This window comes from Molossus molossus, unplaced genomic scaffold (genome assembly GCF_014108415.1).
Source record: "Molossus molossus isolate mMolMol1 unplaced genomic scaffold, mMolMol1.p scaffold_m16_p_13, whole genome shotgun sequence".
NCBI classification, from domain to species: Eukaryota; Metazoa; Chordata; class Mammalia; order Chiroptera; family Molossidae; genus Molossus; species Molossus molossus.
Window position 1 is genome coordinate 28,439,026 of NW_023425348.1, and position 12,549 is coordinate 28,451,574.

Consider the following 12,549-nt stretch of genomic DNA (forward strand, 5'->3'; position numbering starts at 1 on the left):
CTGTCTGCTTCCTTCCCCTGTGGGGGCTCGCGGGCCTCTATCAATCCCTAGTCACTAGGTTGTTGTCAGGTTTTCTCAGCGAAGACCGCTGTTCATTGAGCATCTGAAGTTTACCAGGTGCAATCTCATGACATCGGAACTTTGTATCCCTTGAACTTCTGTTCAAACGTGATGCTGGCTGGAATGTAATGAACCTATTTGCACTAAAATTCAAGTTTGCTCTCATTTTTTCAAAGCAGTTTGGCATTTGGGTTCAAGATGCTAATGACGTTAATTGGACACAAAAAATTTGCATGAGAAAAAGAAGTTAGGAGAGGGATAAATATAGAGGACAATTCAGTATAAATATTACTATCCAGCTCTTACCATCCTAATTATTACATCACGTGGTAGGAAAGTCCATTGAATGAATCTACCAATTTTCCAGGGTAAACCAATACTAGCTGTGAGTGTGTGTGTGTGTGTGTGTGTGTGTGTGTGTTGAGAGGGGCATTTATGAAATTCAATGATCTCTCTTTTGCCTGAAATGCCTAATGCTTTCCTTAACAGTTCTTCACTGTATTTTTATTTGAGAGGGCACTTCACAAGAAGTGAGAGAGTTATTAGTATTATAACTAAAAGCTTGCCCCCTGAACCTGGAGGACATATTTTCTGCTTTATCTTGCTGTGAGATTTCTCAGAATTAGATGTTCTGACCACGAGCATTAGAATCACCAGCATGCATTCACAGATCCCAGGTGCCACCGGAACCTCCTGTTGTATCTAAGCGTGGGCTCAGCGATGGGCATCTGTAGTACGCTCCGTGCACCCTGCAGTCTGAGACATTCACTGCCGTCCCGAGATGGTACTGTGAGTCTGGGGATTAGTCTGCCAGGGAAAACAGGCTTATCTGAGTATTCCTACAGAGTACATAGCACTGAGTTATGACTCATAAAAAAATGGAAGAGTCTCTGTTCTTAAGATGCAGATAATAAAACAGGGGCCCCAAACGAACCCTCACTGAATCAGTGAGCCGCTCTCACCAGCTGTACGGCCCTGGGCAAGGCACAGAGCTACACATTTATAAAACGGAACTTTTCATATATCACCCTGCTGAGACAAGATGACCTTTGGGGGTCCTTTTACCATGCAATTCTAGTATTTCATTTCATAGCTTAATTATTAAGAGTGACTTGAAGGTGAGAAGAGGTTCTCAGGTAGACCTGAGTCTGCCCAGGGCTCCCACTGGGCAACGTTTGTTTTTCAAACGAAGGCCTGCCTGTGGGATGTCTGGGGGCTGAATCACAAAACATCCCAGCCTTCTGCATTGACTGGGAGCAGAAAGGTTTATGGGGACTAGAGAACAAGAGTTCTGGGCAAGGACACCGCCTTGAAACTTACTGCATTGAAACCAGGAGCGCCTCCAGCGAACGCAGAGCAAGCCCCACCTCCTCTCCAACAAAAATGTCAGCCCTCTAAATCCCTCCTGCTCTCGCCCTGTCCTTCTTGATGAACTCATGCTCATCCCTCAAGGCCCAGCTCCTAGGTGATCTCTCTTGTGCAAATGTCACAGAAAGCTTTCCTCTAGCCACGACTGGGACTCCGTCCTTCCTACTCCCTAGCATTTACTGTAACGTTTTTATTGCAAACAGGTACTTGCAAGCTGACTTCACAAGAGCCAGCTCCTGAGTGTGGGGACAGCGCCTTTTTAAATCTGAATCCTCAGTGTCTAGGACATTGCTGTCTCCACTGATTATTTTTGCTAAATAAATTCTCAGAGCACAAGGATTAATTAGCTGGTTTAGTTTCTCCTGAAGGGTTTGCCCTGTCCTGTGGTGAAAGTCTTTTGAACCCTGCTGTGAATCGCTGCACCAAGGCCCTAGCAGAGCTCTGGTGCATAAATCAGTTTGTCTTCAGAGGAAACACAGGTAAGGCCCAACAGCTGGCGTTCATAAATCCTGCATGTTGGTGGCACCTGCCAGAAAGGCGATGCACCTAGCATGCATGCTTTGAGTTATTTTGGAACTAATTTACATATTCAACAGGTCAGACATCACTGCATCTACCTGATGAAAACAGAAACAGAATTCACTGGGTACTGCAGATAAGTGGCTGGAACTCTTCTGGGTGCTCAGTGGCTGTCAAAATGTCTCTACCAGGGAGCTATGATCTTTGCAGTGTTTCTCTGATGAGCCTATTTTCCAAATTACAACCATGGACTTTCCACAAGGGAAGAGGCCAGGGGCCCTGCCTGTCCCCAATTACCTAAGGGGATGCTTTACAAATGGCCTTTCTTCTGGCTACAGTCCCTTTGGGCCAAGTTCACACTGGCTAGAAAGACTCTGGGTGCAATTTTCTTAGAAAAGGGCAGTCAATTTATGGCTCCACCTGTCAGAGAGAGGAGAAGAGGGAGGGAGCAATGCTTCTTGCTGACCACTGTGGGCAAGTGACTGTGCAGTTATGGCCTCTGACCAGGAAAGGTCAAGCTTCAGTGACTCTAGTTACATCAATGAACATGAAACATTCCATCTCTGCTGCTCTGAGGGCTGAATCCATCCCTTGACTGTGCTCCCAGACATCTGGCTTCCGTTTTTCACGGAAGCAAATCGAAGTGACTTGCCCTCTGCAATAGCTTCCTAACTTGTTTCCCTGCCTCTGGCCTGGCCCAGTCCAATCCATCCCCTTCTGCAGCTCTTTGCGAAAGACAGAGCTGATCCTGTCACTTCTTCACTTCATATCAGCCGATGGTTCCCACTGCCCCGGGATCGTGTCTAAAATCTTCATCCTAGCTCACCCTTGTGTGGTCCCTGGGCTTGCTCACAAGTCTCATCAGTCATCACTTCCTGCTCCTTCCAGCGGCAGGAAATCTCTTTCAATCCCCTCAGTGTAGGTTCCTCTCTTGCCCTTAAGCCTTCCTCATACACGGTACCCTTCACATGGAATGCTCTCCTACCTGTTTTCACATGTCTAATTCCTACTCATCCTTTATCTCAACATACCCCCTTTAGGACACCTTCGTTCTGGACTGGGCCCTCCCAAAGGACTGTACTTCCCCCAACAACACTTACTGTGGGTGCTCAAGAGAGCCTCTTTGCATGTCTGCGCTGCCCCCAGCGCACGTTCCCGGGATACCAGCTTGGCTTGTGACCCGGTAGCCCCAGGTCGCTCACAGTTGCTAGATACATAGGAGGTGGTCAGTAAATATTTTGTTGAGTGAGGGAATGAAGAAATGCTCGCTTACCAGGCATGATAACCCAGTCTACTCAAATCTCGAGGTGAGGCGGGAGGGAACTTGAACCCACACTCACCGTTACAGGTGCAGCGCACGTTCCTATAGAAACGCGGACACACAAAGCTGATGCGCGCCGTGCTGTAGGTCATGAGTGCATGGGAATCCAGCGACAGGCCCTGCTCACAGTGCTGCTCCTGACAGTCCAGCCCCGAGCAGTTCTTCTCCAGGATGGCGGAGATGTGCATGACGTTCTCCAGATGTCTCCTGGCATTGGACAGCTTCTGGATCAGGTAGGCCGGCTTGTAGAACTCCCCGCTGTGCAGCTCCACCGCAAACAGCATGTCCAGCTGGTTGGTGCCGGCCACGGGCTGGATGCTGATGATGTGCAGGCTGTCCTGCTTCTGGGTGAGGACGGCGTTGCGCAGGGCGCGCCGGAACCCGTGCATGCGCAGCCCCACGAAGTCCTCGGGGGACACGTTCTCAAAGCGGATGGTGACGGTGTTCTGCAGCATCTCGTGCACCAGCTGCTCCACGTGCACGACCACATCGATGGGCACCTGGAAGCGGCCGTCACTCACCGACACGTTCAGGACGTATTTGCCACTGTCCAGGCCTCCCAGCGCTATGATTTTCCCATCGTGGCTGTTCACTTTGAACAAGCTTTTCTGCTCCGATTTCAGGGCAAACGTGAGCACGTCATACATGTCTTGATCCGTGGCGTGGATCTTCCCAATGACTCCACCAGGAAAGTCGTCCTCCATGGTGACAATGAAAATTTCCAGAGGGATGGCAGTGGGCTTGTGGATACTTTCCTCAATGACCCGCACCCGGATGTAGGAGTGAGACGCCTGCTGGGGTTTGCCTGAGTCTTTTGCCTAAAACACCAGGAGGGAGAAAGGCAAGGGACTAAGAAAAAAAAGTCATAGTCATTTATAAAACAACAAAACTCAGAAGATATTTGCTGCTCCTTTAATCATATTTGCGTCTTCCTCCATCTCCTGCCTCTAGTTTGCAGAAAGCTAAAGATGTGCACTTAAGTAAAAGGAGAGATTTATCACCTTCAGTCCCCATATGTACACTTTGTTATGGACAATAAAATGTATCAACACAATAAGAACAGTGGGGTGAGCAGGGAAGGAGGCTAGTGGGGGTTATGAGATCCAACAGGCCCACAACGGGCTGGCCTTATTTTAATTTTGGACAGAAGCCATAAGGGCACCTCATAAACTGGTGTACACCCTTGGAAAAAAAAATTTTTTAAATTTTTATTTATTGATTTCAGAGAGAAAGAGAGAGAGAGAATAATTTGTTGTTCCACTTATTTATGCATTCAGTGGCTGATTCTTGTATGTGCCCTGACCTGGGATCGAACCTGCAACCTTGGCCTATTGGGATGACAATCTAACCAACTGAGCTACCCAGTGACTGGCCAGGGTAGAAGAAACATTTTTTTTCTCTTTGGATTCTTTCCTTTTGATTAAATCAGATGGCACCTTTCTGCACACTTAAGAAACAACATTATTGAAGTGGAAATTACACAATGTTAAGGTTTAGAATAAAGAATGGTGCCCTGAAGGGAAAAATGGGTAGCCCGAATAAAACCTTTTTGTCTTCCTTCTTTTTATTGGTGATGGAACAATCAGTCCGACAATAGATCTTTACTGAGCACCAGCCACGTGCATCCTGGAGTAGTGGTGCTGTAGGGCTCCCGTGGGGGGCAGGTTCCCACAAGCCGGGTCCCCAAGGCAGGGGTTTGAGGACACAGGGTGGAAGGGGACCTTTCAGGCCGGGTGGAATCTGGGGAGGTATATCCTTGTATGAGGAAGGCAGCGTAAAACCAGGGGCTTGGGTATCCCGTAGACCTGAGTTCGAATCTTGGTCCTGCTGCTCAAGTCTGGCTTTAAGTTACTTATCCTCTCTGAGCTTCAATTCTTATACCTTTAATATGAGTAAAATAGTGGTATTTACTTCACAGGATTTTTGTATTGTAAGGATCAAAAGACACTGTAATTGCCAAGTGCTTAGCACAGGCCTGACCCATAAAAGTACCTGGTATATGAGAGTTACTGTGATTGGTGTTATTTTTATTACCCTCACCACACGCTATATGTAATGGACTATGTGAACCAGAGATCTGACATGAAAAATTCATGTGGAAAAGGATATGTTTAGCAAATTACGCCAAACTGAGGTCACACTGTGGAGGGTCTCAAAGGACAGTGATGAGTTTGGCGTTTATAAGCCAGAAGTAGCCTTCCCAAATGTCAGAGGCCAGAAGGAGGCCAGAAAGACGTGATGCCACTGGGTCTAAGGTGACAGACAGACTAGTAGGCCTGTGGTCTGAGAAGAACTGGAGAGTCATCTCTGCCTTAAGACCCTGAGATTCAGAATCTGAAAGAGTCTGGGCCAGAGTTCAGCCTGCAAACCACAAATTTCCAGGCATTAGGAAGCCACAGATGGTTTTCGTGTAAAGCAGGGGTTGATACACCTTTTTCTGTAGAGGGCAAGATAAGAAACAGTAGTTTAATTTTGGGGGTTATATGATCCCTATCAACTACTGAGCTATGACTCCTGCAAGGAGGCAGCCACAGAGTGTATGTAAATGAATGGGTGAGGCTGTGTTCCAATAAAACTTTATTGATAAAAAGAGGCCGAGGGCATGATGTGGTCTAGGGGATGTGGTGTATTGACCCTGGGGTATGGGGAATGACAAAATCAAAGTGGAATGATTAATTTGGAAGGGGTAGAGGGATGGATCAGAAAAGAAGGAGGCTAAAGCCATTGGAGTCACCCATGAGGCTTCTGCAATAGTATGAGGATGGGACCATCTGGAATGGAGTGGGCGGAGGCAAAGGGAATACAGCCGATGCACACCAGGACTTTAGGAGGCAAAAACGCAGGACTTGGTGGTAGTTTAACATAAGGAACTGGGAGGAGAAAGCTTTCTATAGTGTTTTTGAAGTCAGAGGTGTGAATCTGCTCTCTAACAATCAGAGAGAGTAGGCAAAGAACTATACTGTCACATAAAACTATTTACACAATGTTGCTGGAGGAGAGGGTGAACTGAAGCGTTCATTGATATGCTCAGAGTCAAAAGTCATTAATCTAGAAGGCTTCATGGAGCACAGTAAGCCATGACTTATCAAAAGAAATAATGTACACAACTAAATGCTACACAAATGTAAAAAATGCCTATGGTTATTATTAATTAATAATGACTTTGGGTTGTCCTCTGTGGCAAATTTGTATAAAAATAGTCATTCAGCTTCACTGATGGGACCAAATCTTGGTACTAGCAAAACCCATACGCAGGAACTTTTTGGTACACTCTCATTTCCTGCTCCTATCCACACCCTGCCTTTTTTGTCCCATTTCACTGTACACAGGCCGATGACCATGAGGGAGCAGGAATGCTGGGAGCAGTCCACTGCCATCTGAGCGCTCGGTCCCCTCCTGTCTCATTGGGGAAACATACCAAGCAGAAATCCCTTCAAAAGCAGAGGCCAGTATCGGGCTCAGTCACATTAGGATCAAGATCGGTGGCTTTCCCAAGTGGGTGATGTGGCAAACACTACTCAGTACAACGCAGCAAGCCTCACCCTGGCCAGTTTGCTCAGCGGTTAGAGCACTGGCCCATGGACCAAAGAGTGTCGGGTTCGATTCCGGTCAAGGGCATGTACCTAGGTTGTGGTTCGTCCCTGGCTCTACTGGGGCATGTGGGAGGCAACCTTGATGTCTTTCTCATATCAATGTTTCTCCCCACCCCCCATTCTCTCTGAAGATAAAATGGAAAAATATCCTCAGGTGAGGATTAAAAAAATAAAGAAAGCAGTAAGCCTTGACCAATTAGTTGTCCCTGGAGGCCAATCAGAACCCCAGGAGTTTTCGAGATGCAGATTTAGGCCCTGTGACTGTCTGCCTGGCACACCTACCGGAATGTCCCTGCTGAACTCTGATGCTTTCCTTCCTTCCTATTCAATTTCACACACAGAGGCCGCTTTTATTGGTGTGAAATTGAATTTGAGATTAAAAGGGGAACATTCCTGCATGGTAATGAATTATGTTGACTCGCTCAACAAAGAGAAACCAACCAACGGGCACAGAAACAAGCCCGAGAGAAAGGCAGTCTGGTGTGCACAGAGAACGGGGCCGTACCTGGACGTGCAGCAGGTATTCTGGAGACTCCGTGTGCTGGAAGACCACGGCTGACCGCAGGATCCCGTGCGGGTCCAACACGAACTCCTCCTCCTCGTTTCCCGACAAGATGGAGAACGAGAAGGGGGGCCCATTGTGAAAGGAGTCTCTGTCTGTCACCACCAGCTGCAAAATGCTGGTGCCTACTGGCTTATTTTCCTGAATAAGAGAGTACATTAAAAAGCAAGATAAATTACACCTCTCTTCACATTTTGAGAAACCCCATCATTACCGGCTATGAGTGCTGTGCTGGAAAACAGGGCTTCAGAGGAAGGCTTCTCTGATATTATCTCGTCTTCCGCAAAGACGCTGGCGTCTATAAGCGGTGCCTCCCCACAACTGTCCCATGAGACAATGAGCTGCAGGTGAGAACTCAGGACTTCACCTTGAATGGGTTTATCGGTCCCAAAGATGGTATTGCTACACCTTGTCCTGGGCTAGGCTGGCATCGTGCTGAGTTCATGTACAGCTCTGGAAATGAAGGTGCTCAGTGGCTTTCATGATTACATCCAATGTCCTCTCAGGCCAAGAAAACATCAACCTTTGGGAATGGGAAGGCAATTCCTCAGACTTGTCACACATGATTGTGCTGAGGACCAACACTGTAACACAATGTCACAACACTGGACCTTTTGTGGGGGCAGCCTGGCAACCTCCCAGGAAATATAGAAAGGCATATTCCAGAAGGAAAATGAGCTTTCCACCCTGCATCTCAGAACTCAAGGTTTGCCATGCTTCTCGAGGACAGGGAAGAGGGGTGGAGTATTTCTCAACATGAGAATGAAGAAGGAAATCCTTAGCTTCATCAGAAAGTTTGGAAGCCCTGGTGTTATTATGCAAGCATTATTTTGCCTTTCCCCCAAAATAGAAACACAAAGGATATTTGTCATTCTTTCCTGGCTCAAAGGTTATCCTCACTTTGCAAATGCCAAATTAAATTCCTCCATAGCTCAGGCATTGGTCCCTTGCCCCACTCTGTTTAGACTTCAGTCTTACCACAGCTGAGGACTACAGTCAGTTTCATTAGTTCAGGACTTCTGATGACATCGCCTCAGGATTGCATGAGTTTGGGTCACAGCGATGAAGACAATGATACGCTGCAGTTTGGAGGGGGGGGGGGGTCATGCACAGGGCCGGTACTCTCAAGTTTAATGTGCTGAATCAGTCTTATAAAAACCATGTGTTAGGATAAGAACATCATTCTGGGCTGAAAAAGTGTTTCTCCACTTTTTGCAGGAGAAAGAGAGAAGGACCTCAAAGACCTGTTATTTTGCTCCTTCTCTCACAGCCTCTTGGTCATCAGCATCTAGACATGGTCTCTGTCTGGAACGAGTCACGGAACCGCCTCCATCCAGTGCGGATTTACTGTTTTACACTGATGGCGTACTCAGCATCACAAAAAGCACAAGACTTACAGCTCTGTCTGCAGTCTACAAAGGCCATCTCCTCCATAGGGATGGAGGTGGGGGGAGAGAGAGAGAGAGACTGTGTCCCTAGGGACACCATCGGAGAAAGAAGGCTGAAATATAACAGACAGGCCCTGGTGCTGCGGACAGAGCCACGGCCACGAGCCATGGCCACGCTCACAGGCGGGGTTCTCGAGGCTTTCACTGCTGACTTCCTGTTGTGTACATGATAACAGGCTGTCGAGCTGACAGATGTGTGTCGTAGCACTGAATGTTGAGTAGGAAGGCCCATCCTGTTTCGGGGCGAGCACCCAGAGGCGGACAGGCAGAGAGCCACGGCGGCGACAGTCATGGAGGAGAGCCGTCTGGGAGGAGGAGTGGCCGAAGGCGCAGGCCCTGCGTGAAGCGATGGGGAAGCAGGAGCGAGATGAGGACGCAAGCTGCTGGAAGACGCATCAGAGAGGAACACCCAAACGCCAGCAGCTGAAGGCGTCGGGTTTCGCTGACCAGGAGGCAGGAATGAAGCAGAGAGCTGGCTCTCTGACTGCCTCTCGGCCTGACTGCCGCACAGCTCAGCGGTGCAGGGCAGCCGGCTATGGATGGCCGGACTCAAAGTCTTGAATGTTCTTCCAAATGGGCCCCTCAACACCTGACTCACTCTCTTCTTGCTTCTATCTGCAAAGTCCTGGGCCCTGTGGGGGTGATTCTAGGCCACACTGGACCAGGCAAGAGCTGATTCTCTAGAGCAGCGGTTCTCAACCTGTGGGTCATGACCCTTTTGGGGATCAAACGACCCTTTCACAGGGGTCCCCTAAGACCATCGGAAAACACATATTTCCGATGGTCTTAGGAACCGAGACATGGCTCCTCTATCCGTCTCCAGGTGGGTCCGCCCACAAGCAGATACGCCCACACACAACATGAAGAACTGTATTAAAGGGTCGCAGCATTAGGAAGGTTGAGAACCACTGCTCTAGAATATCTGTGGCCTCCCACACGTGTATGTCAACCCCTGTTTTCTAAGTCCTGCACACCTCCAGTATTCCTGGACTGGATTTCCTCATCCTCCTGATGTTGGTTTCCAGCTTCTAGAAACACTGGGAAGTGGAGGCAGCTCAGTGCCTAGACTGTGCTCATGAATATCTTTTGAAAAAGAAAAAAAATAGATGGGAAAGAGAATCATTCCAATGGCAGAATACCGGCAGTAAGTTACTCCATCCTGCAGTCTAATTTTAAAGAGCTAGTGGATTTGAAGTGCTAAACAAATTGCTTATGGAAGAGTAATTTCAGTGAGTGGTGGCTCTGTCCTCATGCCCAGTCTCCCTATGACTGATGATACAGTTTGTATCAATCTCCCTCCCATAGCACAAAGCAACTTAAAGTCAGTCTTCGTGCAAAGAAAAGTTTTTTTGCTGATGGCAGACCTGAGTTCTAACCCTGAGTGTGCTACTTAGCTGCACGATCTTGGGTGAGCTACTTGAGTCCTCAGATACTTAGCTGACTGCCTAAGTGGGGGCTGACCCGCCACCCCACTTCATGGGGCTGTAGTGGGGACAGACGGCGTATGGAAAGCACCCAGCATGTGAAAGAAGCCCACTGGCGATAGCATTTATCAACGTGCATGAATCAGCTGCAGCAAAAGAAGCCGGCTCTTCTTATACCAGCCCTAGGGCTGGATGAGCTGATTAGGTAAAAACAGTGATAAACCACGATGAGTAAACCCCAGCAGAGAAAAAAGGCTGAGAGCATGAAGACAAGTGCTGGACAGGTCAGATGTGCTCACCTGAATCACAGCGGTATAGTTAGCCGGTGTGAAGACTGGGCTGTTGTCATTCACATCAGAAATGTCAATGTTGACGGTGGCAGTTGACGACATCACAGGAATGCCACTGTCTGCTGCCTGGACAAGCAGGGAGTATCCAGACACCTGCGGAAGCACAAAGGGTGGGCAGTGAAGCCGAGCAGTGCCCCCTTCCTTCTGCGCACACTCAGAGGCGCTGCAGGCCCCTCCGCTTTGCTGGAGTTCAGTCATCTTCTCTTTGACTCTAAGCCAGGGCTTCTCAGCCTCGGCACCGCTGACATTTGGAGCCAGGTAACTGTTGGTTGTTAGGGGCTGACCTGTGCATGTAGAATGTAGGAGCATCCCTGGTCTCAACCTACTGGAAGACAGTATCACCTCCTGCCAATTTGTGACAACTGAAAATGCCTCCAAATATATGAGGGGCAAAAACATATACTCTCTGGGGGGAGCAAAACCATCCCTGGTTGGCACCACAGCTCTTAGCCTTTGTTCAGACACGACCGTTGTCAACACCAATCTATCTGATCAATTTTGATACTTTCGGAGTTATGGGACTATATCACTCATTGAGCTCTTTCAGCTTTTTAGCATCCCTACTAGAACATCTTTTTCCATATTTAATTTCTCTTTGAAGACATATTTTTGTGGCCAAAAAAAGACAATGTTTAGAAACTTAGTTTAATCTGGACAGAGGAATTTTCTGAATCATCTTTTTGGCCTTCAGATAATCCTTCTGATCTGCTCCTGAAGCCAGAACCACAGGATCCCTTGCTCAATGGACCAAAATCCAAACCATCCAGGAACACACATATTTGCTTTTTTCCCTTAAAACATCCATCAGTAAGAAACTGCCACCTCTACTGGCAGAAAATTCTTTAGAAAGTCTAACATAAACGTACATTATGCTACATTTTACTCCCTCCCTTTTCACTCTCAGTATTTAGAGCAGAGAATCTTCCTACGTGTACTCACTGAGCCTGTGCGTGAGTCTGGGGAAGGGATGGGTGTGGGTGGGAGTGGGTGGGAGGGGAGCTGGTGCAAACTAGCTTACCCGTTCCCGGTCCAATTTCTTCTTAACCTTCACAAGTCCCAAGACAGGATCCACAGCAAATTCATTGTCCCGATCTCCACTCACAATGGAAAAATGAATGTGTCCATTGGGCTGGCTATCTGCATCTTCTGCTATTAGCTTCATGGGACATAAGCAAATCAGAGAAAAGACATGACGCAAGAGATAAGTTTACTCTCAGGGTTCCTTCCAGCCCGACGGTTTTCGTAGGCGCTATCTCCGCTGTGCCAGTGATCACAACCCCAGTGGAAGAGACTATGGGGTTGGCTCAAGAAGGAGACTGTTTTATTTGTGGGAGCTGCCATTTTATTTCTGTTCATTTTTTACCTGCCTACAGCCCGATGCGTGTTAGGCCTGATTTTCCTCAGGCCTTGAGGGAGTAAGGATAGAGCCAAAGCTGACAGATAGGGATATTCTTGTGATTATTTTCCAATTCTCAACCCATGCATTTCCATGTCATGGGAGCCCAAGAGAATGCCCTTTCCCACTTGGCCAGCGTACTCCGCACTGTCTGCTGCTCATGTTGATGATGCTGGGATTCATACATGTGGAAGCAGTTTCATAATGTCCCAGAACGAGGCCTGGGAAGCCCACCTCTGATGTGTAAAGAATGCACACCTACAACCTGGTGCTGTGGGAGCCAGAGATGAGGATGAATAGAGGAGACCTGTCCAACCCAGGGATGATGAGCATGACAAGGATGATTCATTGTTTCCAAAATGTAGTGTGTAAGTCTAAGGGGGCCTGTGTCCTCCCAACATATGATTTATTCTTACTGGTATTAGGAAAAATCCTTCTGGAAAGAGCTCCTCTAAGACTGGCCAATTCATCTTAAACTTGCTCCCATTTATAGCTCCCTCTCTCTCTG

The 12,549-nt window shown here is 47.9% G+C and overlaps 1 protein-coding gene across 3 annotated transcripts in view; it reads right to left on the minus strand.

The window, feature by feature from the left end:
* FAT3 (FAT atypical cadherin 3) overlaps positions 1-12,549 on the minus strand; it is a 502,003-nt gene that overhangs the window by 41,706 nt on the left and 447,748 nt on the right. For all 3 annotated transcript variants that reach the window (XM_036258794.1, XM_036258793.1, XM_036258791.1), the window contains 4 exons: positions 11,664-11,801; positions 10,595-10,738; positions 7,367-7,564; positions 3,288-4,086 (listed from right to left, as the gene is read on the minus strand). In XM_036258794.1, the coding sequence (XP_036114687.1) occupies positions 3,288-4,086; positions 7,367-7,564; positions 10,595-10,738; positions 11,664-11,801 (1,279 nt within the window). The remainder of the gene's footprint in view (positions 1-3,287; positions 4,087-7,366; positions 7,565-10,594; positions 10,739-11,663; positions 11,802-12,549) is intronic.